The 27,818-nt window shown below is 45.4% G+C and overlaps 1 protein-coding gene across 1 annotated transcript; it reads right to left on the minus strand.

Moving 5' to 3' along the window:
• Positions 1 to 706: 706 nt before the first annotated feature.
• Positions 707 to 27,158, minus strand: rgmd (RGM domain family, member D). Its single transcript, XM_069928067.1, has 3 exons — positions 26,938 to 27,158; positions 26,179 to 26,696; positions 707 to 1,595 (listed from the first exon to the last, which is right to left on the minus strand). Exons 1-3 carry the CDS (start codon positions 27,023 to 27,025, stop codon positions 936 to 938), a joined length of 1,266 nt encoding a protein of 421 aa, XP_069784168.1. The 5' UTR covers positions 27,026 to 27,158; the 3' UTR covers positions 707 to 935.
• Positions 27,159 to 27,818: the final 660 nt, after the last annotated feature.

Here is a 27,818-nt window from a genome sequence, read left to right on the forward strand (position 1 = left end):
TTCCTCAGGAGTTTGCAGAGGTTTGGTATGACACCAGAAACCCTGGCAAATTTCTACAGAGGTGTGGTGGAAGTGTGCTGACCGGCTGCATCACAGTCCATCTGGTATGGGACCACCAATACCCCTGAGCATAGAGCTCTCCAATAGGTAGTGGGCACGGCCCAGTGCTTGATGGTGAGCATTGTCATCATGGGTTGAATGGCCTGTTTCTCCTGACTGTGTGGATAGTCTTCAGTGTGAAACATGCAACTCGTTATTTTTCCTTTCCACAGACGCTGCCGCCGGACCTGCTGACTGCTTCCAGCACCTGCTGTTTTTAGTTTTTCAAGGTACTTTTCTTCTTCAAAGAAGCTTTATGATTAGCTGACAATAAACAGAGTCCAGGATGCACAATTCAACACCCCTTTAGTGGTGGACCCGAAATCTGGAAGCCTCACAGGCTGGGAGGTCCCAGGATCTTGTCCACAGGACTCACAAGCCACCATTATTAACAAGTCTAGGTTGCCTCTCGTGGAGCAGAGAGGTACATTTCCGTCCTAAAGGTAATGGCTTTACGGGCGAAGCCTCTGGCCGATAAACTGGAGTGGCAGAGTAGAAGGGGGACTTGACAAACCTGAAAGACGTTCATATGGCGGGGACAGAAAACTTGCAGAGAGTTGAAGTGGAACATCGGTCATGTAAATGAAGCACCTGATCGCCATCTAGATCTGTAGCTGGAGATGTTTAATAGGCAAAGTTCAGATTCTCCTTGGGACCACATCCCCAAAACACAATGTTCTTAAAATCAAGAGTACACAGAAGAAAACTTGTTGCTAACAGGAAGCCTCCCAACATACAACTATATATACAGGCACTTTACACTTCATTTTCACATATGTACACTGCTCAATATATTATTATATAGACAATTTGCAATCTGAAGGTAGACATATTCACTACATGAAGGCTATGATGAAGATGAGACATGCCAGGTAAATGGGATACAGAGGGTGATGGGATACAGCACCACTTTTTCCTGCTCCCGTCCTTGGAGAACTGTGCTGTTTCAGAACATTGAGGTGCAATGCTTTCAAGTCCTCCAAGGCCCCGTGGGCGGCCATGGAGAATGCCGGGTCCCCCGTCGTCAGCAGATCAAACACACAGGACTGGAAATAGACATCCTCTACCTGGAGGATCTCGCGGCACTTGGAGGTGGCACTTTCCACCGTGTAGACCTGCCTGGGGCCCTGCAGCCTGGTACCAGACACCTGCCTGGAGATGGTGTGCTCCTTAATGAGCTCGCTCCTGGGGCAGCCGTGGACACAGAGCTGAAGGCATGCGCTCTCGTCCGCAGAGTTCAATGTCTCCTCCGGGACCCGGATGGCAAAGGTCAGGTACTTGCCCACCTGCCTCACAATGATGGTGGTGCCAATGTAGTGGGCTTGGATCTCCACCTGGTCACTGCCCACCTTCTCGAGGATCCTCAGGCTGCTCCCACCTTCCCCCTCGCTGCCACTTCTCGTGCCGTCCACAAATGCTGATGGGAGGCCATCTGTGGTCGCTTGATACACCTTCTGTTCTGTGCAGCCATGAAAACTCTTGAATATTATTGTGATCTACATGAAAATACAAGGCAAACTGGGTTAGCACATGCCCAATGGGCCCATTTTCATAAACAATTTACTTAATACTTTAACGTCAGGGGAATGTGGTGAAGTGGAGCACTCTATTTGACAGCTAGTAGCATCACGGTGGACTGAAGGGCCTTTTTTCCTGTTGTATTGTTCTGTGGTTTAATTGGCCGTGGTAAAGCAGGCAGGTGGAATATTGGAAAGAATAAAAAGAACAGGATGAATGCCACATTAGTATAAACGTGCTGGTGTTGGGACGGCTTTGGGCAATGCAACAATCTATGTGCTCCTGTCATCTGGTTGCACAGACTTCAAGAGCAAAGCTTGACCTCTGTATGGAACCATTTGATTAGCACCGAGGATAAGTTTCTGAAAGGTTTTAGAGAAGGAATGACATGACTGAACTTATTTTAAAAGCACCACTTGATTGAAAGATCATTTCAGTGACAGTAGCAGCCTATGTTGTTAATTTAACGACGACAGTGCTTCTTTCATTAATTTCAAAAAGAAGTTGAGTTCACCATTGCCAATGGCAATTGCCAGCTTCTAACTGTGTGTGTGTGAGCGAGAGAGCGAGAGAGCGAGAGAGCGAGAGAGCGAGAGAGCGAGAGAGCGAGAGAGCGAGAGAGCGAGAGAGCGAGAGAGCGAGAGAGCGAGAGAGCGAGAGAGCGAGAGAGCGAGAGAGATTCGGTTCACGGGCAGCATCACCAAGCCATCAATTAAAGCCTTCACGTTGCCTGGATTAATGGGTTCTTTTGATGCTTCAGCTTGCACAGGGAGAGGTGATGGAGAGAGGGTAAGGTTCTTGGGCAGAACCGGCAAAAGGTAACAGGACAAGCCCAATTTCAGCGAAGCGCTGAAACAAGAAAGTCTGCAGACGCCGAGACTGTAGTAAATGCACAAAACTCAGCACATCCCACAGCGTCCATCGGAGTCCAATGTACATGACCAACCTGTGGATGTTGCGCAATCTGCTGAGTTTCTCGAACACTTTTGTGCGTTTTCAGCAGACAAATATATTACAATTACAGTACGGAAACAGGCCATCTTGGCCCCCCTAGTCCACACCGATTTAAGTGAATTCCACTAGTCCCACCTACCTGCTTCCTGTTCATAACCCTCCAATCCCCTCACATCCATGCACTCATCCAACCTTCTCTTAAATAAGAAAACTGCTGCAACCAAATCTTCCAGAAGGTCATTCCACTCAGCCACCACTCTTGAGTAAAGCTTTCTCTTACGTTATTTCTAAAGTTTTGCCCCCTACCCTTAACTTGACTCCTCATTCCAATCTCACCTACCCTCAAGGGGAAGAGTCTATTCACATCTACTCTATCCCCCCCTTTTATATACCTCTATCAAATTCCCCCCCCTTTTATATACCTCTATCAAATTCCCCCCCCCCTTTTATATACCTCTATCAAATTCCCCCCCCCCTTTTATATACCTCTATCAAATTCCCCCCCCCTTAACCTTCTATGCTCCAATTAATAAAGACTCAGTCTACTCAATCTTTCTTTGTTTTCTAGATCCTGCAATCCAGCCAACATTTTAGTAAATCTTCTCTGCACCCTCTCTACCTGATTGATATCATTCCTGTAATTTGGGGGCCAGAACTGCACACAATATTCCAAACTTGGCCTCACCAATGCCTTGAACAGTATCAACATCACCTCCTAGCTCCTATATTCTATGCTTCGATTAGTTAAATGATTTCAATACAAGTAGGTTCACCGGGATACTTTTTAAAAGAAAACATTGTGCGAGGCAATGAATTGGAACACACTAGCTGCAAGAGGATGGGAGGCAATGATTTCAAAAGGAAACTGGACGGAAGTCAAACTTCACAACTACGAGAAGGAGCAGGAGAATGGAACGGACTGCATTGCTTACCGCATTCTCACCACCCCCTGGGTAAAGAAATCTCCTGGGAACTCCTCAAAATCAGGAATATACAACCACTTTATTTTACTTATTCACTGTTGACAGTTACTGCCTACCCCCAATTGCCCTCAATAAGTCACCTTCTTGAATCTCTGCGGTCCTTGAGCGGATGGTACTGCCGCAGTGCTTTTGGGGAGGGTGTACCAGGATTTCATGAAGGAAATTCAGTGAAGTCTTTCCAAGTCAGGATGTTGCACAAGTCAAGTCCATAAGACAGGGGAGCATTCAGCCCATCACATCTGCCCCGCTATTTAATCATGAGCTGATCCATTTTCCCCACTCAGCCCCACTGCCCAGACCTTCTCCCCATAACCTTCGGAGAATCAAAAACTGTCAATCTCTGCCTTAAATACACCCAAAGGTCTGGCCTCCACAACCACCTGTGGCACAAATTTCCCTCTGAATAAATTCCTACACATTTCTGTTCTAAGCAGACGCCCTTCAATCCTGAAGTTGTGCCCTCTTGTACTAGACTCTCCCACCGTGGGAAACAACCTTTCCACATCTACAGGTGCTCCCCTACTCACTTACAACTATTTTTAAAGTTACAATGGTTCCAATCCATGCTTTCAATTTCAAATTCCCATCTGTTCCCGCACTTGCTGTATGTTACTCTCTTGGTGCTGGCACCATCGCGCTAGAGTACTGTACAGCATACTCTCTCGCGATGCTGACTAAACCACCCTCACAGTCTCTGTAGTGATCACGCGAACAAGTGCACTGCAAACGACCCATCATGTCTACTAAACGCCCATGTGTGTCTCCTCACCATCCAATTTTAATTAATTTCAATGCTTCAAACATTCTTCATGCCCAGTGTGCTTTCAGCTATGTACATTAATGGGTTTTTCCCCCCCACAGTGTGGAATAAAGATAGTCAAAATTTAATTATAAAAAATTATAGGAGTCGATTTACGATTTGATTCAACTTACGATGAGTTTGCGGAATGCAATCCTGTCATAAGTTGAGGAGGGCCTGTACGCTGTTCATGCCTTTCAGCATCCAAAATATTTCAATGCAATTCCCCCATTATTCTCCTAAATTCCAACAATTACCAGGCCAAGAGCTGTCAAAAGAGTTGCAGGTAATGGAGCTTGCATGTGCCCAAGCTCTTGGTGATAAAGGCTCCAGACTTTCGAGGTGTCAGCAGATCACCCACAGCAAGTAACTGTAGATGATGGACACCACAATGCCCATTACAGAGGGCATGAATAGCCTTTTTTCCACTGGCATTCCACTTAATTGGCCGTACAGTGTCCCGGTTAAAGAAGCTGTTTTTCCTGTTTCCACTGGGCCATTTTTAACCTGGACACAAACTGCTTTCCACTGACCACGTGTCCTCCCCATGGATAGAAGAGTCTACCTTTAGCAATAGTCCAAGGATGCAACTTGTCCTTTTTCCACTGGTTTAATCTGCACGCCAGTGTCAGCTGACGCCAGAGATGTGAGTTGGGGGGGGGGGGGCGGTTCAGGGCCATCAATCCCTGGCGTGCTTTTATGTCATTTGATGCTGGTGTGCTGATCCACCGGACCCTTAACTGCTAAAATGGCTGTCAATTCCTGGGCCAAGGTTCCAGTGGAAAAGGGGCCATTATTTAATTTTGGGTGCAGTCAGACATCTCGGCGCATTGATTCACACTCATCTTCCAGGAATCAGAAACAGCCTTTTACAAACATAATCACCATTTTTTCCTTGGGAATCAGTGGAGAAGAAACCTCATCATCGTCGAGGGCACTCTGCCAGGGTTCAAGGGTTGCAGCTTAGGCAACCAAATGAGCACCTGTTCAAGGGCTGAAAAGTAAAGCAACTCATTCGGAATGCAACTCAATCCCATCGGCGTTCACACACTGATGTGATTCAAGATTATTTTATTATCATGTAATAAAACAGAAAATATGATATTACATGAAATTTCCTTTAGTCTCCAATAAGGGCAAGTAAAGATTTACTATCAGCAGAAATTGGCTATTGGCCAGTGCCTTGCAGCTAGAGAAAGAGGGTCCCCAGAGAGGCACTGAACACTCCCGCAGCCTATGCGGTCACACAACCTTCAGTCCAAACCATCTGCAACCGGAGCTTCAGATGCAAACATCAGGAATCCTCCAGTGGCCTCAGCACCCTCTCGCATCTCGGTCCTGATACCTGGTACCCCTTCAGCCAGTCTCCAGTAGTCCACAGCCTGGTGGGAGTTCTTTGACTGCAGTCGCCGGCAGGCTGCGCCCTACACGAATTCATTGCCTAACAGCCTGCCGCCTGTGTTTTTTTAGCCTCAGAACCCCACCGTGGTCTCTGCCCCTCTGCTTCTACTTCTCAAACAAGGGGTGGTCTCCTCACCTATCCTCCACTTCCCTAAAGTCTGCAAACTCTGCCGAACATAGGTTCTGCCATTTTGGGACCCAGACCACGCTGTTACGGTATTTTGGGTGTAAAGGTAGCTTTAATGAAGGAACCTCATCTTTTACATCAAAATGCAATTTAAGCTTATGGTGGCACAGCAGGGAGAAGAGAGAATGAACTACAAGTGAGTGCATTACATTTTATGCCAAAGATCAGCAGAAACAGTCTGTTATAATTAAGAAAATGTTCCAGCAAGCAGCCATTTAATTATAACCAAAGCGCACCAGAGACTGTAGCCAGAGGCCAGCCTCAATCCTGACCTTCATTACCACCCCTGAGGAGTTTACACGTTCTTGCTGTAACCAAGCGGGTTTCTCCTAGTGCCCCTGTTTTCTCCCACATCCCAAAAATATGTTGGTTGGTAAATTGCCCCAAAGGTGTAGATAAGTGGTAGAATTAGGGGGGGGGGGGTGTTGATGGAAATGTGAGGAGCACATGGGAGCTTCCTTGTGGGTGAGAAACCGATGTGATGAAGGGTCTATATCTCTATATGAATCTATGAGATAATCTTTCTAAGATTTAAATGAAGTCAATCCAAAACAATTTGAACAGTAGGTTTTTCCATACAAAGGGTGGTGAATACCTGGAATGAACCATCAGAAGAGGGAGTGGAGGAAGGTAGAATTACAAAGTTTAAAAAGGCACTTGGATAGGTATGTGGATAGGAAAGGCATAGAGGGAGATGGAGCTAACATAGGCAAATGGGATTAGCATGGAAAGGTGCCGCGCCGTAAACAATATGCGACAGAAGGGCCCATATCTATGATTCAGCAGTCCATCCAAAAGGTGGAACTGCCTTTAATGCCTCACTTTGAAGATGGCATCTCCTGCAGTCTCTCTCTCCCTCAGTAACAAACAGAGGAATTCAGTCTTTAAGCACAAGTGCCCACATTGGTGGTGAAAATTCTATCTACCGAGTTGCAGATGCTATGTTTTCTGAGCTGTCTGAGTACATCTACATCTACACAGAGGCTTGGATGGGGCAGCTTAAATCCAGAAAATAATTCACACCTACCAAAGTTCCCTACACCCAGGGATGTCACTGCCTTAAGAGAATACTCCAGCCAACAAGCTCCAAAACAGAATGTGATAATGACGTTAAACTATTTTTGAGGTCGTTGGGTAAAGGTTAAATATTTGCCACATGCTCAAACAGAATTCCACAATTCCTCTACAAATGTGTTTCTGTTGAGGTCTCACTCGATGGATGAACCTCTGAAGCTGTAATACTGAGAGCTATAATGGCCAAGTGGGAGTCATTTACTATAGCTAAGATCTAATGGTCAAACCAACATATTCTTTATTTCCTTCTAGATAGTTTATGGAGAGGTTTGGAGGCGGGAGGGGAGGGTGGTTTGGAGAAACCAGTGCGATGGGCGTTCAATTGCTGGCCACAGAACTCCATCCTCTCCTCCATAAGTCCACACCACTTGTTGAACATCCATCAGCCCACAACCTGAGAACTCACAAAGTTACATCTCCACAACCCACTAGGATAGTTTAATGAAGAAAAATGGTCGACCCCAACACCTCCATCCACAACCCCCCCCACCCCCGGCTCTGGTCTGATGCCACCGGAAAAAAATCAGTGCAGCCCGCCATTTAACCATGGACTCACCATCTGGCATGTGTCGTGGTGCCTTTTTTGTGTCCTTGCTCCCCCTAACCTGGCTAAGACCCTGCCTTCACGGCCTACAATCAGAGCACATGACTTGTTATGAACTGCAGATGGTGTGAGGGCAGGACGGCTTGCCTGTACACAGAGATGGAGACAGCCTCTGTAGTAATTTTTGACAGTAAGCAGGCAATGCTAACAAAAGATGTTGGTTTTGAGAGAGAGTGCAAAGGTGCTCTGTTCACTTATTTCATCATCAGACCATGTAACGTAGAAATTCAAAACAAAATGTGATTTTAGATGCACTGCCATGGTTACCATGTGAATGTAATAGTGGTTTCCTCACTCTGGGAAAAGCAGACAACTTTCCAAACGTCGGAATAGAAATAGTCGAGAAAGCACAAGGTTTGACAAAAAAAAATGAGAAAGCATGTTAAGAGTCGGCCAAGTCAGACAAATAACCAGATGAAGATACAAGACTTGTCGACAGAACAGGGATAAAGTTCTCATACAAAGTTCATGGGCAAGAAGCTTTAGATGAGCTTCACAGAAAACATTCTGGTTTCACAGGCATGAGGGCAATTAGCTGAGTGGATGGAATGAAATAATAATCCTGAGGACTAATAGATAGAGAAACCAACCATCATAAATACAAAACTAATCCATCTTCCCCACTCCAACACCCCCCCACCCCGAGGTCGGTATATATGGGTCAGCACAACATTGTGGGCCAAAGGGCCTGTACTGTGCTGTAATGTTCTATGATCTTTACACAGTTGAAAATGACTAAAGACCAGTTATAGTTAAATTCTGATGAAAAAGAAATATTGACGTTAAAACCTGAATTCATTCTCCACAGAAGCTATCTGCCTTACTGAGCATCTCCAACATTTGTTTCAGGTTTACAGCATCTCTGGGTATTTTTGCAATTCATGATTAAACAGGCTGGATCTTCACATCAATTTAGCAAGCGTTTGATGAACTATGGTCCATTTTCATCAGTCACACCTAACCAGAAAGCCAGTTTCTGGGAACATTCTTCAGATGTACCGATTTCAAAACTTTACAATAAAGCATATTAATCACACACTTATTTCATCAGATCTCCTAGTGTTAAATGATCTGGCTGGAAAAAAAATTATCAGAAAGAAGCAATGAAAGGAACAGTTATAGGATGCTCAAATTTCACAATGAGTCATCCATTAAAAAAAACCACCTTGCTAAGTTTCAGAACCACATTTTTTATGCCTGCTAAGTTATTAATGTTTAGGAAACAAAGAATACAAATGTACCTTGATGAAAGGCTCAAGTTATGTATCTTTATCTTCGCTGTATAATGTACACCGTTGGGCCTGCTGAGTTTCTCCAGCTTTGTGTTTTTACTTCGAAACCGTGGTGCTTGCACTTTCGTATTTTACCTCAGAATACAATTGCGCATATTTCAGCCATATCTTTAAGGGAAAATGGAAGACTCACAAACACGAGACCCAGCTTAAGGACAGAAATCATTTAGACAGAGAGTTCACTCATTAACACCATGGAATATATTGGATACTAGGGAATGAGACAACTGGAGCATGTGAAACAAGGAGATTAAAAATTAAAAGTCTACGTGTTAATCAGTAGGTGCAGAAGGAGGTAAACAAGAGGACATTGGGCGTTTTTCAAAGCTAGTCCAGGAAACAAGATTCTACAAAATCGAGCAAAGTAGTGGCATGTAAAGAGCTGGTGTGTTGTCAAAGACACAATGAGCAAAGAAAAGCTGAGAGCGGATTTAATCTCCAAACAAAATTTGCAATTTGAAAGGCACGGGAAGAAAAGTGCTGCAAGTAGGATAAGAGTCCCTTGGGAGCGGAGTAAACAAAATGCATGGGTTTGGACAGTTCCCACCCTCCTGGGAGGTATAGTGGCACAGTGAGAGGTGGCTGAAGTTGCAGCCAGGGGCCTGAACTATTGACCGAGAAGCGAGAATTCAATTCACTAATTAAATAAGTTCAAAAGTTATTTTACAATCGGAAGGAAGGCTAAGCAGACAACTATCTAGTTCACAAATGACCACAAATTATAAGGGCCACAGATAGAGAAGAAAGTCAAAAATGCTTCTCTTGAGTCAAGGTGTCTAAGAGGGCAAAGGTTCAGAATAAGGGGCAAGCAGTTTAAAGGCCATCGGCAAAATAACTGGAGTGGTTGGAATCTGGAACACGCAGTCAGAGTCAGTGGTAAACCTCTTATATTTAAATAATACAAATGTGCATTTGAAATACCAGAACATAAAAAGGCAAGTGTTAGTAAAAGCCCGTTATCTGGTAATGGGCAAAAAAAAAAAAATTTGGTTAAATATATGGAAGTTTAAAATTTGCACACCTCTCCATGAGTTCACCAATCATGCAATACTCAAACAACTGGAAAATTCATTTATCCAGCATCTACCAATCCCCATAGATGCCGGATTCCAGGGTTTCTACTGTATTATAAAATGGGTACTTGACAGGCAAAAGGGACATGCAAGCCCAAAGGGCCCATTTCTGTATATAATGACTCGATTATTGGACACGCATTATCTTTATTTAGTATGGCCTACTTATAGCTCTAGCTCAATGGTTCTCAATCTTTTTCTTTCCACTCACATCCCACTTTAAGTGATCCCTATGCCATCGGTGCTCTGTAATGAATAAGGGATTGCTTAAGGTGGGATGTGAGTGGGAAGGGAAGGTTGAGAATCACTGCTCTAGACTCAATTGTTACTGAAATATTTTGCTTAAAAAAAAATGTCACTGGCCCATTTCCTTTGGAGTTATGAAACCGTGCACATAACGAGTCAATTAGGTGTTAAAACAGTTGTTCTTAAACTTTTTCTTTCCACCCACATCCCACTTTAAGCAATCCCTTACTAATCACAGAGGCATAGGGATTACTTATGGTGAGTAGAAAGAAAATGGTTGAGAACCACTGCTCTGACTCCATCAATATAGTGAGTGATCCATGACTGCCCAGCTGCCTCCTCAGTTCAGAGACTGTTGGGAATGAGCAGTAAATTTCAATGTTGCCATGAATATCCACATCCTGTGAATGACCAATAAATGAATGGTCCACTGCTCACATGTACATTGCAGGTACCACTGCTGTAAATATTAAGGGACAATTTAATAAAGGCTCATATTGCAATCTGGGTGAAGTAATTACGAGGCCAACCTCTGGCAAGAATGTGGGTTCAGAATTCTGCTCTTTCCAGTTATGGAAGCTGGGAACACTATCTTAGAGACTGCTGGACTGTTCCTGTCCCTCAGGCTGAGGGAGGGAGAAGTTTAGAAGGTACTGCACTCAACACCACTACGTGGAAGTACAAGTAATATTCCAAACACGCTGGTCATAATTTCTTCTCGCTGCTACCTTTGGGAAGAAGGTACAGAAGCCTGAAGTCCAGCACCTCCAGTTTCAAGAACAGTTTTTAATTCCATGGCTATCAGACTTTTGATCCTCCCTGTACTACCCCAAGGCTAAGCATAAACTACTCTGGGACCAGCAAAAGACCTGCCTGCACTACATGAACACCACTTTTTTCTTGCATTAACAGCAATTGTGAATACTGATTCAACTATTAATTCTTTATATTTATTTTCTCTTTTCCAGTGGTTTACAAACTTTTTATTTCTGCTCACGTACCACCTTAAGTAAATGCTCTGTGATTAGCAAGTGATTACTTAAGATGTTATGTGAATGGGAAGGGAAGGTTGAGAATCACTGCTCTAGACCCAATTGTTACTGAAATATTTTGCTTGAGAAAAATTGTCATTGACCCATTCCTTTGGAGTTATGAAACCATGCACATAACAAGTCAATTAGGTACAATTAAAACAGTGGTTTACAAATGTTTTCTTTCCACCCACACACCACCTTAAGTAACCTTATGTCACAGGTGCTCTGTGATTAGAAAGGGATTACTTAAGGTAAGCAGAAAGTTTGAAAACCACTGTTCCTGTGGCTGTCAGATGTGGCAAAACGAGTAATGACTGAAGACTTGATTTCAAGTCTCAGATCTTTGAACAAGTAATCCAGACTGATCCTCCAGCTGTTCAGAACCTTTTGGAGCAGCCAATGTTTCATGCGATATCAAGCTGGTTTCCCACCTGTTGCAAGCAAACGCAAGTTCCAATAACGCACTTCGCTGAAGTTCTTTCTATCATCTTAAAAAATAACATCTTGACTGAGGGCTGCAGCAATTCAAGGCATGTCTAAGTTAATGGACTAGTGTCCAGAAACGAAGACTACCGATATCACTGGACAATAATTTTTCCTCACCCCAAAAGGTTCGCTTCCTGGAAAAAAAAATTGGGGATTATGATGGATAATTTCAAGATGAACACAAAGATAATTTCAGATTTGCTGCATCATGTAGGAAGGTGGAGAAACATTAAATTAACTTTAATTCAGCCTGTTTAATTGCATAATGATGCTGACATATTGAGTTAGCTCAAATGACCTAAAAATGTTTTTCCGTTGATTTTCATCTTAACATGTTGCCGTCGCAAACCTGTCATCAAGTTCGATAATGACTCCACCAAGATCAGCAGGGAAGTCCAAGTGCAAATGCAGAAAATGAATTTTCAATGAAATGTCGCACTTCATGGTTTTGTATATTTGAAGCATGTTAAAAAAAAATCACAAAAATAGGTTATATCTAAAAAAAATGAAATGGGATAGGAAATTTTTAGTGATTTTCATGATCAGCAGCCCAAAATCCATAAAATACACCCAAATATGTTCAGGAAACAAAATTCTTTGTTGTCCGGTATATCCTGAGATACAAGCCTTAGAGTCACGTGGGAACTTTAGGCCCACCAAAACAACACAAACAGCCACTTACACTAATCTGACGCTGATCCCATTTCATTCTCCCCACATTCCCATCAACTCTCTCCAGACTCTGCCACTCATCTGCACAGAAGGAGCAGTTTACAGGGGCTAATTAACCCAAATCAAATCCCACAATAACAGCTGGAGAATGTAAGTGCTTAATAAATCTGGAACCAAGAACCCAGCATCGGTAATGAGTGCTGTGAAACAAATGCGTCGTTGTGAAATCCCACAAAGTTCACTTGCCTCAGGGACAGAAATCTGTTGACCTTATCCAGACCATGACTCCAGGAGCACAGCATTGGGGTTGCATGGAATTGTCTTCTTGGCTCAAAGGCATTTAGGAATTGGTAAATAAATGCTGGAATTTACTGCAATGTCCGCACCCCAAGTAGTAATAAATGAAACTAGATTCCACTTTCTGAGGGCTGGCCAATAAATGCAAGCCCCTTCAACATTGCTCACCTCCAGACAAGAATGGATTGACATAGAATCATGCCATCCACAATGTGGACAACTATTTCCAACGTTTGCACCAATATTTCTGAATGCTTCGGCAGTTGTAAGATTAATTAGAAAATGTAGAACCTACGTAAAAGGAAGTTCTTTCTTTCTTCCCCATACAAGGAATACACGGGCTCTCTCAAAGGACATCTCATGCCAAAAAGAGAACATCATCCATAGGTCATCGGCCACTCGAATGCTGCCTTTTGATAGGACGCAGATTAAGAGCAGGAAGTGGCCATTTGGCACCTCAATCCTACCGCGCAATTCCATGTCATCATGCCTGATCTGTCCCAGGCTTCAATTCCTGTGCCAGTCCCCCATAACCCTGAATCACTGCTGGATCTTTTGGAAATATATCTACCTCATCTCCAGTGGCCTAACCTTCACTATCCTCTGGATATAAGAAAACAAGTAATGGAATTGGTTGACTGTTCTGTAATTGTCCTTTAGTCAAGATTTCTGCAACTGAATTACAATTATCTGGTTGTTAACACATTGTTCTTTCTGACATCTCGCAATGTTCAAATGTACATTATTACACCAGTGACGACATTTCTCTAGTTGCAAAGGGCTTTGGCATATCCTGAAACCAAAATGAATTCTGTTAGAGAAATTCAAATGTTGATGTTATTTTTAAAGTAGCCAAAACCTTGTTTATACCTCTTCCTGTCCACATTTCAACCATACCTCTCAAGCCCGAAACATTGGTTATGTGTCTTTATCTTTGCTCGATAAAATCCAGTTTGACCTGCTGAGTTTCTTCAGCATTGTATTTTTACTTCAACCTTTCATGTTTTACTTCAGAAACACAAACTTTCTTTTCTAGTACCAATTCCCAGTTTACTGTGAACTTAATTCAATCAGTTGGACCGATGAATATTAAGGCCCTCTCATGCAGTCAAAAAACCCTAGTGTAAAGGTGCAGATTCTCCGCTCTTACATCTTACCTTCATTAATGCTCCCTGTCCTGTTCCAAGGCACCGACTGCAATCCCTCTCAGGGAAGGGTCAGCGACAGAACGCTGCGGTCCACCACCTAACATGAATGTAATGCCGCTGCAAGTGGCTGGCTAGGGGCGGGCTGATGATGTCGCAGTGATGTAGTCAGCCCTTGACCCATCTCACTCACCCTTCTCCCTCCAGGATCCCCTCAGGGCAGGGCGGCGCCATCAGAACAGGAGCAGCCAGGCCGTCAGGCTGCAGCCCCGCCAGCCACTCCAGCCCTTATCAGACCGCTGAGACCTTCGAGGCCACTCGTTGGCGCCAGCAGCTCAATACGCAGCTCAATACCCTATCCATAATCCCCTACACAGCTGAAATTATTTAGGGAAATGCAAAGTGTGGGGGATTTTTGGTAACGAAGTCGGCCATTTCTCGGCACATATGTATGGCTGCAACTCCTGAAAGGCACATTAATGACCCAGCGGCATCCAGGCAGAAAAGGGACATTGGAGTAGGCTTTTGTGGGCCTGCACGAAAAGTAAGAAATACCTTTTCATTTGGCTTTTAAGCCATCCTCCACGCAGAGGCAGAGTATGAAAAGGCTTTTAGATTGGACAGCACCTTCAGTTTATTTTGTAAACAACTGCTGATTGTAAAGGAACAAGATGAAAAGCAGTGCAATTCTTCGTCAAAATAATAGCCTTAAAATAAAATATATTTTAAGGACCAGAAGTATTTCAGTGCTCAGAACTGGGAGTACAAACACACTGCCATTTTATACCTGAGACCCCAATAATGAACACAGCTTGGATTGAAGGCATTAAACAGAAGGACTTTTAGTGGAATGAATGCAGGGTCAATTCCCAAAGGATTAGAATCCAGAGCACAACACTGCTTATTCATCATTAATTGGAAGTCCGTTTGTGCTACCAATTTAGTTCCGCAGGGACCCCTGTCCCAATGGCAGCATAGATAGAGGGGGAAAAAAAAACTGGCAAATATCCAATTTTTAAGCTGGACACAGCTACTTTTTTTTGTTATTACCATTTATGCAAGGAGAGTAATTTAAATATCCTGCAGAAACCACATGTTTCTCTTGTTTTCTCATCATGGGAAACATACACAGATTAGGGACTTGCTGTTGTAACTTCAAAGCTAGTTGCAACTTTATCACTCCAATTATTCATTTAACATTTACAAAATGTACAATTCTTTTTTCACCTGCTTTAATGAACATCCCTTTCCACATGGCAACCAACTACTCGTTTCCATTTTCAAGCCCTCTCTCTGATTTAATGGAAATTATATTCAATTATTTGAATTTTCAGGCTACAGTTAATAATTGGACAAGATTCTCTTACACAGAGATAGTAATGTTACGAAAATGTTTTAAAGGACCTTACATGGCAACAAGAGCCACACATTTAGTTACAGCAGCATCAAATATACATCTGAGTCAAAGTTAAGATTCTTTTCGAATACAAATACCTGCTATTCAAGAGACAACCATCCTTTAACTTGGGGAGGCCCATCTCTGTGCAAAGAAATCCAGCAGGAGATTGGCCTCAAGTCAGATTCTGGCCTCTACTGTTTAGGTCTGTTTCTTGTGGGCCTCTTAAAGGGGCCAACTCTAAATTTATCAAACACGACGCAAAGCTCTTACTGATGTGCTCGAACCGCGAATATTCCATTCTCTAAAGGAGAAACTGCCAAAATGTTTGGCCTGGAAGTCAGCCTGAAGAAAACTGAGGTCCTCCATCAGCCAGCTCCCCACCATGACTACCAGCCCCCCCACATCTCCATCGGGCACACAAAACTCAAAACGGTCAACCAATTTACCTATCTCGGCTGCACCATTTCATCAGATGCAAGGATCGACAATGAGATAGACAACAGACTCGCCAAGGCAAACAGCGCCTTTGGAAGACTACACAAAAGAGTCTGGAAAAACAACCAACTGAAAAACCTCACAAAGATAAGCGTATACAGAGCTGTTGTCATACCCACACTCCTGTTCGGCTCCGAATCATGGGTCCTCTACCGGCATCACCTACGGCTCCTAGAACGCTTCCACCAGCGTCGTCTCCGCTCCATCCTCAACATCCATTGGAGCGCTTACACCCCTAACGTCGAAGTACTCGAGATGGCAGAGGTCGACAGCATCGAGTCCACGCTGCTGAAGATCCAGCTGCGCTGGATGGGTCACGTCTCCAGAATGGAGGACCATCGCCTTCCCAAGATCGTGTTATATGGCGAGCTCTCCACTGTCCACCGTGACAGAGGTGCACCAAAGAAAAGGTACAAGGACTGCCTAAAGAAATCTCTTGGTGCCTGCCACATTGACCACCGCCAGTGGGCTGATAACGCCTCAAACCGTGCATCTTGGCGCCTCACAGTTTGGCGGGCAGCAACCTCCTTTGAAGAAGACCGCAGAGCCCACCTCACTGACAAAAGGCAAAGGAGGAAAAACCCAACACCCAACCCCAACCAACCAATTTTCCCCTGCAACCGCTGCAATCGTGTCTGCCTGTCCCGCATCGGACTTGTCAGCCACAAACGAGCCTGCAGCTGACGTGGACTTTTTACCCCCTCCATAAATCTTCGTCCGCGAAGCCAAGCCAAAGAAAGAAAGGAGCCAGCTGTTGCTCCCATCTCCCTAGGATTCAGAAGAATGTGGATTTGAATCCCCCTCCTGAATGGCTTCTCTACAAATTACAACACAGCAGCCCAGTGTAGTGTGGCAGGAATGTAATGTTTACAGAGGTCTCGCTTCTCAGATGAACACCTGCTTCCTTTGGTGGATGGAAAAGATCCCATGGCACTATTTCATAGGAGAGCAGGGCAACTTTTCACACCGTGGAAGCCAATTACTCAGCCAAAGCTAAACCATGCTGGAAAAATTCCGTGAGCCAAACACCATCTGTGAGTCAAAAGATGTATATCTGTATTTTAGGTTGAGACTGTATCAACACGCATCTTTTGCCTTCACAGGTGCCGCAATTTGCTGAGTTCTTCTACTAATCCTCTCCTGTGGCTGCTGAGGTACCAAGCTTGCACCCACATCTCCTTCCATATCACAGTCCTGGGCTCCTAACAGGCCTTTCATGTGAAGCAACGCTTCCCTTTTGCATCTGCAGGACGCAGACAGGGACGCAGACAGGGACGCAGACAGGGACGCAGACAGGGACGCAGACAGGGACGCAGACAGGGACGCAGACAGGGACGCAGACAGGGACGCAGACAGGGACGCAGACAGGGACGCAGACAGGGACGCAGACAGGGACGCAGACAGGGACGCAGACAGGGACGCAGACAGGGACGCAGACAGGGACGCAGACAGGGACGCAGACAGGGACGCAGACAGGGACGCAGACAGGGACGCAGACAGGGACGCAGACAGGGACGCAGACAGGGACGCAGACAGGGACGCAGACAGGGACGCAGACAGGGACGCAGACAGGGACGCAGACAGGGACGCAGACAGGGACGCAGACAGGGACGCAGACAGGGACGCAGACAGGGACGCAGACAGGGACGCAGACAGGGACGCAGACAGGGACGCAGACAGGGACGCAGACAGGGACGCAGACAGGGACGCAGACAGGGACGCAGACAGGGACGCAGACAGGGACGCAGACAGGGACGCAGACAGGGACGCAGACAGGGACGCAGACAGGGACGCAGACAGGGACGCAGACAGGGACGCAGACAGGGACGCAGACAGGGACGCAGACAGGGACGCAGACAGGGACGCAGACAGGGACGCAGACAGGGACGCAGACAGGGACGCAGACAGGGACGCAGACAGGGACGCAGACAGGGACGCAGACAGGGACGCAGACAGGGACGCAGACAGGGACGCAGACAGGGACGCAGACAGGGACGCAGACAGGGACGCAGACAGGGACGCAGACAGGGACGCAGACAGGGACGCAGACAGGGACGCAGACAGGGACGCAGACAGGGACGCAGACAGGGACGCAGACAGGGACGCAGACAGGGACGCAGACAGGGACGCAGACAGGGACGCAGACAGGGACGCAGACAGGGACGCAGACAGGGACGCAGACAGGGACGCAGACAGGGACGCAGACAGGGACGCAGACAGGGACGCAGACAGGGACGCAGACAGGGACGCAGACAGGGACGCAGACAGGGACGCAGACAGGGACGCAGACAGGGACGCAGACAGGGACGCAGACAGGGACGCAGACAGGGACGCAGACAGGGACGCAGACAGGGACGCAGACAGGGACGCAGACAGGGACGCAGACAGGGACGCAGACAGGGACGCAGACAGGGACGCAGACAGGGACGCAGACAGGGACGCAGACAGGGACGCAGACAGGGACGCAGACAGGGACGCAGACAGGGACGCAGACAGGGACGCAGACAGGGACGCAGACAGGGACGCAGACAGGGACACAGACAGGGACACAGACAGGGACACAGACAGGGACACAGACAGGGACACAGACAGGGACACAGACAGGGACACAGACAGGGACACAGACAGGGACACAGACAGGGACACAGACAGGGACACAGACAGGGACACAGACAGGGACACAGACAGGGACACAGACAGGGACACAGACAGGGACACAGACAGGGACACAGACAGGGACACAGACAGGGACACAGACAGGGACACAGACAGGGACACAGACAGGGACACAGACAGGGACACAGACAGGGACACAGACAGGGACACAGACAGGGACACAGACAGGGACACAGACAGGGACACAGACAGGGACACAGACAGGGACACAGACAGGGACACAGACAGGGACACAGACAGGGACACAGACAGGGACACAGACAGGGACACAGACAGGGACACAGACAGGGACACAGACAGGGACACAGACAGGGACACAGACAGGGACACAGACAGGGACACAGACAGGGACACAGACAGGGACACAGACAGGGACACAGACAGGGACACAGACAGGGACACAGACAGGGACACAGACAGGGACACAGACAGGGACACAGACAGGGACACAGACAGGGACACAGACAGGGACACAGACAGGGACACAGACAGGGACACAGACAGGGACACAGACAGGGACACAGACAGGGACACAGACAGGGACACAGACAGGGACACAGACAGGGACACAGACAGGGACACAGACAGGGACACAGACAGGGACACAGACAGGGACACAGACAGGGACACAGACAGGGACACAGACAGGGACACAGACAGGGACACAGACAGGGACACAGACAGGGACACAGACAGGGACACAGACAGGGACACAGACAGGGACACAGACAGGGACACAGACAGGGACACAGACAGGGACACAGACAGGGACACAGACAGGGACACAGACAGGGACACAGACAGGGACACAGACAGGGACACAGACAGGGACACAGACAGGGACACAGACAGGGACACAGACAGGGACACAGACAGGGACACAGACAGGGACACAGACAGGGACACAGACAGGGACACAGACAGGGACACAGACAGGGACACAGACAGGGACACAGACAGGGACACAGACAGGGACACAGACAGGGACACAGACAGGGACACAGACAGGGACACAGACAGGGACACAGACAGGGACACAGACAGGGACACAGACAGGGACACAGACAGGGACACAGACAGGGACACAGACAGGGACACAGACAGGGACACAGACAGGGACACAGACAGGGACACAGACAGGGACACAGACAGCAAAAGGAATGGGACATCTAAATGCCATGTCAGATGTTATATAAATACAATTTTCATTCTTTTCATTCTCGATCAGATCACCTGGGGACCAGGATCAATATGCTGCAACACGCTCCTAATTACATATTCATTGGAATAAACCTTTCAATCTCAGTGAATTTGGCAAGCGCTGTGTAGTAATAAAAAATGAACACATCTAGGATCTTGTAATGAAACAGATACTCGAGCCAAGGGAAAGATCAGCTCTGTACCTGCCCTGTGAGGATCTACATTTTTTTTTAAATGCAAGAGAGTCAGGGCCCAGATTCTCATTCAACAAACTTTCGTAATCAATCTGATGAACATTCAGAACAATCGAACCTGATGCAGTCTCCCTTCCGCCCCACCTCTCCCCCCGCTTCACTCTCTCTCCTGCATTTCTTCCCCCCCCACCCCACAACTGATTAATATTTGGGGAAAGAAAAAGCAAATTCAACAGTTGTCCCCTCATAACAAGCTCTGCATAAATTTAGACATATAACACTGTAACAGGCCCTTCCTGCCCACAAGCCTGTGCCACCCAATTACACCTACAACCCCAGTGCATTTTTTGAATGTTGGGAGAAATCCCACGCAGGCATGGAGAGAATGTGCAAACTCCTTATGGACAGCGTGGGATTTGAACCCCAGTCCTATTGCGCTAATCGCTATGCTAACCATGTTGCCCATGTTTCAATTAAAAGTGTGGTGAAACACAAAATAAAGTCAATCAAATTCTTTAACCAACAATGCAGGTCAAAAGTGAAGCCCAGCTATTGGGACACCTTTGAGTGAAACACCGAAGTATGCAGACGGTGTGATTGTAGTAAAAACACACCGAAACGCTGGAGGAACTCAGTCAATCTCGCAGTGTCCATAGGAGAGAAACATATATTGCTGACGTTTATGGCCTGAGCCCATCCTCAGGAACCCAACTGCGCAAGCGAGGTTTGGGTCGTCAGGTGCGTATTCTGACTGTGCCACGGCAACACAGATAGGCACCTCATTCAGGCCACATTAATTTGCTTTGTACTTCCACAATGGTAATGATGGCCACAAACGTAAGAGAACACACTTGGGATCATTCTAGTCTTACAAAGGCCAGCTATCCTTATCCTCTCTGGTCTATGTATGACTCCAGGCCCATCAATACAGTTGACTCTGAAATGGCCTGAGCCATTTGGTTTAAAGTCGATTGCCCTAGCAATGATTTCAAGATCCCAAACAAGAAAAAAAACAAATTACCAACTACCAAAATTATTATTTATGCAAAATCAACTAATCCCTTTCACAATCGATAACCTTTCAAGAATGGGAGAGAAAAGGGATCAAAAGAAAAGAAAATTGTTTTTTGGGAAATAATTTATTATCTTTTGAATAAATGAAGTACAAATATGGTATAACTCATGGTACAATATTTGCATACCACCAACGGAAAACCTACTTGAAGGACAAATTGGGAAGCAGACTGATGTTACCAGAAGGAAGCAGTTTTGAATATGTGATTACAGACACAATGATAATTAAAAGATTTATAACAAACATGTACATCAAACTGCAAGAGAAAGAGAACGAGGAAACAAACTGTAAACCTAAACAAAAATGGGAACAAGATCTAAACATAAAGATAAAGAATGAAACATGGGAAAAGCTGTGTTCCGGAACTATGAGAAATACAATAAACACGAGGTTACGCATGATACAGTATAATTGGTTACACAGGCTATACATCACGCCCCAAAAGTTAAATAAATGGGACCCAACAGTATCAGATAGATGTTTTCGCTGTAAGAAGGAAACGGAAACAACAGTACATGCAATTTGGGCATGTGAGAAAGTGGAAAAGTTTTGGGAAGATCTAAATCAGGTATTAAATAAAATCACAAAAATCAACATACCAAAAAATCCAGAGATCGATCTTCTAAATAATACAAGAAGTAAAAAATTAGGCCTCAATTTGGATGAAGCACAATAAAGATTTATTATGATAGCCTTAGCGGTGGCAAAAAAATGTATGTCAACCTGGAAATCAGAAGAGAGCCTGAGAGTACAGCAATGATACATAAGAAATGAATAAATGTATTCCATTGGAAAAAAATAACATAATTTAAAAAATAACGTCACAGTATTCGAACAAATTTGGGAACCGTACACGGAACACAACAGAAAGGACCTACCGCGGACCTCCACCCCCGAAAATGATAGAATGAGAAGACGACAAAATGAACTGACCCAGTGTGTAAAAGTAGATGACACAATTTTCTTGTTTATTTTCATTGTGTGATGACATTGTTTAATGGGTTTAATGTATCGTATATGTTGAACGTTTAGTGGGTAGGGAGGGGGGGGTGGGAAGGAGGGAGGGAAAAAGTGGAGAAAATGACACTGTGTATATTCAAGAGGGAAATGTGTGTGTGTATTTTGGTCAATATGGTTCATAGTGTGAAAATTTTTTTTTAATTTAAGAAAAGATCCCGAACAAGTACCCAAAAGACTGTTCTTGGTCAGAGAAAATAAGGAAGATATTATAAACAGGTCTTTGGGCTCAGATTGCTTCAATTTAATTTTTACATTCAAGTGGAGCAGAGGCCCCCCGAATATTATCCACCACAATGATTAGCCTCCCAGCAACTTTCTCCTTAATTTTCCGATTGCTCTGGTTCTCGTCTCCGTGGTGGTACTCTTGGCTCAGAGGCTGATAGAAATGGGTTCCAAAACTTTATGATAATGAAAGGATAGATAATTCTGCTTATAATTAAATATAGTCCAAACTCTTTCACTTCTCCAAATCTCCTTTCTTTCTCTTTAGGAGTTTTTTTTTAAAATAATTACTCAATCACTGCACCCAAGTGTCACTTGTCATTTACTGTCCATTTCTACTTGCCCCCTAACTGAACAGCTGACTATGTAGGGAGATAATGACATTACACATAGACTGAACCAGGCAAGAACAAAAGGAAAACTGGAAAGCATCTACAAATAATCTCACCAAAATCTTCCTTCATCCGCCACTGATCTAAATTAGCCTATCACCCAATTATTGAATGTGCGGCTTGCGGGGTACACACAGAGTGTTTTGTTTAGCCAGTGCTTCTCAACCTTTTTCTTTCCACTCACATACCACTAAGTAATCCTGATGCCATCAATCTTCTGTGCTTAGTAAGGGAATTGTTTAAGGTGGTATGTGAGTGGGAAGGGAAGGTTCAGAACCACTGCTCTAGACCCAATTGTTACTGAAAAGTTTTGCTTGAGAAAAATATTCATTGGCCCATATCCTTTGGAGTTTTGAAACCGTGCACAAAACGAGTCAATGAGGTACGATTAAAACAGTGGTTTTCAAACTTTTTCTTTCCACCCATATCCTACCTTAAGCAATTCCTGTCTAATCACAGAGCACCTATGGCAGAGGGAATACTTAAAGTGGCATGTGAGTGGAAAGAAAAAGGTTGAGAATCACAGATCTAATTATTGAATGTGGGGCTTGCTGAGTACGCACAGAGTGCTTTATTTAGCTGAAGAACAGTGAAAAACACTAAGTGACCTGCTAGTTAAAAAAGCCACTTTAACTGTCTAAGGAAAGCCATTTAAACTGTGGTGTACTTCCTAGGTAATTTTTGAACAATACAAAAAAATTGACCTCTACATTTTTTGTGATTCATAAATTAACATTTTGTTTATTAAAATTAGGCTTGGTAAATAAATTTTAAACAGTATCCTTATTAATGTCTATTTGGATATAATGAAATATGAAAACAAGGTACTGTAGGAATGGAATAGTTACAAAAACTTTTTTTGGAAGAAACTACTGGGGCAAACAAAAACAAATGAAATTCAAGAAAGGAATGTTTGTAAAATTACTAGTCCTGAGAAAAGGGCTTCAGGAAAGTTTTTTTTTTACATGAGCTAATTAATTACAGTAATTCACCATTGTGTATTTGTACCCAAGGAAGCTTGCTGTGTACAAACCAGCAAAATCAATTACAATTATTGCCAAATTTAGATCAAATGGGCTTTGAGATACCAAGGGCAAAACCAAATCAGCATGGTGAAAGCAGAAATGAGAACATGGTGCAGGTTTCAAAATGTATAAAATGCAATTCACTACATGCAAGGCAGCATAAAGTTGGTAAAGAAGGATTCAGCACTCAAAGGGTTAACAGCTCAGTGCAAACTGAACACTCAAGGATTGGTGTGAAATGTGCTTCAAGGCTTGCCAGATGAAGCAGAAGATCTCCAACTCCAATCTGTCTTGCCTATTGCTGTTTTAGGATATTGAAAGACAGAACAAAAGCACAATGTAATCACCATTAAAATTAAGAGTTCAACCCTGCCTCAAAAACTGACCAGAGCAACCTATAAACTATTGACTTCTATAATGATTAACCGAGATATTTTAGAAGGTTTAAAATTTTAAGAAACTCCTGTAAGCAAACAAAAGCCTTTATTTAACAAAAGGCTTTTGATTTTGACAGGAATATTTTTCTGTATGTTAATTTTACATAAAGTAAGAACATAGCTGTTAAAAGTTTTTGAACAGTCATAATTGCGTCAAAGAATATAATTTCTTCATCTCCTCCCAATGATGTTGCCCAGAGCAAATAATAACTGGCCTAGAATATCCACTTCTCAGCTCCTTCCAGAGCACATACACGGTGGCCAAAAGGGATTTTGGTGAAGGGATGCTTTTGTCAAGGTTCACCCCAGTGGTCCCTCTGCATTGATACTGGGTATGTGCCATCACCTTGCTCCCCTGCCCAACCCAAAACTCAATAGACCTGCAGCAAGAAGCTGTATCAGATGGCTGCCCTGCAACCCCCCCCCCCCCCACTTAGCTCAATAAAGCCTCCATGAGGGTGAAAGGATCATCACATTTGCATGGGAACTAAAAAAGAACAAAGACCCTCAAAACAGTGTACCACAAATGCTTTCATGGAATGGAAACTGGGTAGCAATAACACTGCAGATTTATTTTTTCAAGTGTAATCAAGGGACATCTTCAGTCATCATATTTAAGAGAACACTAATGAACTATAAAGGTTGCATCCTTCAAAATGCAGCAATCCTTCAACAGCAGTCAAACCAAAAATTGCAATCTTCATATTATATTTGAAATGACTGATGCATTATCTTTTTCGAGACCCGATTTCTATTCAGACTTTTTAAGCATTGTTCACAGAAGTTTGTCTCATTGAAGGGCAGGCAAATAAAATTCAAGCTTTTCAAACCTCAAAAGAAAATCAAATTCAATGGATTCTCAGCAGCTCCAGTGCACTGTGAAGATAAGTAGCAGTTGTATTTTCCATGTTTCATTGCCATGGCTACAGAGCATTGTCGGATACAAGCCACCCGATGTCATTTGCAAGTCACAAACCATGCAGAACAAAGTGTGCCTGTGCTGGTAGTTACAGACACAGCAACTGCTGTCTTGGACAAGGATGCTGTGTTCTTTCTAAAACCCACTGCAGATTTGGTTTTCCATGACTTCACATGAGGTTAGCCTTTGTTTTGTTACCTGTTCACATTTTAAGGGAGTTAGCAGGGAGAGCGAGAGAAAAAAACCCAGCAACATGAAATATAATTTGTTCACAAAAAAAGGGAATTTTTTACAACCATTTGGAGCCACCTGTCCTTTATATGAGAAATAAAGGACAGTGGCTTCACCTTAAATGCTTGTGGGGGGAGGGGGGTGGTGGTGGAGTGGGGAAGAGATTCTTTAAAAGAAAGGTTTTGTAATTGCACCTCAGAGACTAAACAGCATTTTCTTCAATAAAGTGGTTGATCTGGGCGAAATCTGCCTGGTTCTCAAACATATTATAAAAAGCACAATCAAGTAGGGTTGAAAAACAGTATTTAAGCCAAATGACTGCTTTTGCAGTGCCTTGGGGGGGGGGGGGAAGTGTGAAGTGGTTTGACAAAAGAAGTAATTATGGGCCAGCGATTAATCAGGACTGTCTCGGAGCAAAGGATGTCTTAGAGAAAACATTCCGGGCACCTTCCCCAAACTGTTTTTCTTGACATTCCATTCCAGCCGTCTTCTTTTTGGCTAAAGAAAAGGTAGTCACGGGGAAGGGGGGGTGCTTTCACACCTTTGAAAGAGTTGTCCAAAATATTTTTTTTAAGGGCTGGTGATTAAGCAAGAATTAATCCCATGGCCCTGGATCTATCCAACAATCTTTCCCCTCCTCTCTGTGAGGGCAAGTCCCTTCTGAGACCTACGAGTTTCGTGGTCATACAGCTCAAATCCTGCCTTTCTCTCAGGGTCTTTCAGTTATGAAGTTCTTTTTTGGTTTAAAAAAATACCACTGTTGTTTGGATAGTCTCCTAAATCCCAAACTAATTCAGCAGAGGGCACTGGCAATTCAGTCCTTTATAGAGAAAAGCAGAGGAAAGTGGGGGGGGGGTATCTTATATCTGGATGAAACCTAAACAAACCATGATCTAAATTGTGTTTCTTTACACAATGTTTAAGAAGAGGTTCTACAACCTCCATCCTTTAAGATCGCCGGTGCTTGTCACCAACACTTGTGCAGATTCTTGGGTTTGTGTGGGTGTGTTCTCCTGAATGCACGTTTACCTTGCTGGTGGCTGTGGCACTGGAGTCCTGCACCACAGGTACATTGGTGACCTGCACAGACAGGTAGTCGCTGTCGATCAAGGGCCAAGCCCCTTCCACTTTGCACGTTTGGAACTCGTCCCGGAAGGTCCGGAGGTGCGGGTCGCCGAACAAGCCACAGTGGGCAAACTTGGGCGGCTCCCTCAGCGAGTTGAGCCGGCCCTGGTAACTGCACAGCTCCGGCAGCCGACTGCGCTGCGTGCCCGCCGGCTTCATCGGGGCGGTGGGTCCCGTTTTGGAGCAGTTGTGCTGCGCCATCAGATCGTTGATGCCCAGCACGGCCGAGTGATAGACCAGGTCCCCCCGGCAGGACTTGGCCGTCTTCTTGGTGCATTGCGAGTAAGCGCGCAGCGCGATGCAGAAATCGCCGCCCTGGCCAGCGCCGGCTCCGTCCGCCTCCTCCTGCAATCCAACCCCCGGGGAAGTGGCAGCCACGAACTCGGCGTTACATCTCTGAATCCTGCACTGCTGACAACGCACTGCGAGCACCACAGAAGAAAGAGTTAGCAGGAGGCGAAACAAAACTCCTACAAGAACTTTTTTAAAACTTCTGCAAACTCCAGGGCTTCCCCGGACCCTGTTGCAAGATCATTTTTGCAAGCTGGGTTTTTAAAACTTAGCTCAACTTTTTCAAAACTTAGCTCAACTTTTTCAAAACAGCTTAACTTTTTCAAAGGTGCGGGAATTTAAAATTGCATCGTTTCAACACATTTATTTTACCTGTATTCAAACACATTGAGAAAATGAGCATGGCCAAAGCAGGCGAGCAAAGCTTCTTAGCCAAAGGGTAACGGCTTCCTTTCCCCATGCCAATCCATCCAGCGCGGCTTGAGTCTGTCGACTGCTCGGCGAAGTGGACGACCCTCCTCCTGCGGGAAAGAAAAGCTCCAAGAATCTCAGCCTCGACGTGTCGCTCAAAGCGCCTGGGTCAACCCAACCTGCTGGCTGAGCCTGGTTGACAGCGGCTCAGGCCAATCAGGGACAACTCGCAGCTTGGCCCTTAAAGGGGAGACTCGGTCCATTTTTAAAAGCGGGAAAAATAAAAGGCCTTGAAACTGGGAAGTCCCCAGATTGCAGTAAATGCACAAATTTGCTGGAGAAACTCAGCAAGGGGGAGGAGGGAGGAGGGGGGAGGAGGGGGAGGGAGGGGAGGGGAGGAGGGGGGGGGGAGGGGGGGGGAGGGAGGGGAGGGGGAGGGAGGGGAGGGGGAGGGAGGGGAGGGGGAGGGAGGGGAGGGGGAGGGGGAAGGGGGGAAGGGGGGAGGGGGAAGGGGGGAGGGGGAAGGGGGGGAGGGGGAAGGGGGGAAGGGGGGGAGGGGGGAGGGGGAGGGGGAGGGGGGGAGGGGGAGGGGGAGGGGGGGAGGGGGAGGGGGAGGGGGGGAGGGGGAGGGGGGGAGGGGGAGGGGGGGGAGGGGGAGGGGGGGGGAGGGGGAGGTCCCTGCAACATCCATCGAAGGGCTCAGGTCCAAAATGCTGGCTATGTATCTTGGCCGAGTTTCTGCATCAATTTTGTCGATTTGTTAAAATAAAAGACCTCGTATCCGACCACACATTCGTTGAAACCACGGCATATTGCAAATTCGACGTGCTGTGTCACATAGG

This window comes from Narcine bancroftii, chromosome 3, assembly GCF_036971445.1.
Source record: "Narcine bancroftii isolate sNarBan1 chromosome 3, sNarBan1.hap1, whole genome shotgun sequence".
NCBI classification, from domain to species: Eukaryota; Metazoa; Chordata; class Chondrichthyes; order Torpediniformes; family Narcinidae; genus Narcine; species Narcine bancroftii.

Bases quoted from the DNA above. Each gene is read 5' to 3' on its own strand.
- rgmd (XM_069928067.1), bottom strand. From the start codon at position 27,025: ATGGGGAAAGGAAGCCGTTACCCTTTGGCTAAGAAGCTTTGCTCGCCT. The intron at 26,697-26,937 runs GTAAAATAAATG...TGGTGCTCGCAG, and splicing joins CTCAATGTGTTTGAATACAG to TGCGTTGTCAGCAGTGCAGG. The intron at 1,596-26,178 runs GTAAACGTGCAT...ATTTTCATGTAG, and splicing joins GTGCCACAGCCACCAGCAAG to ATCACAATAATATTCAAGAG.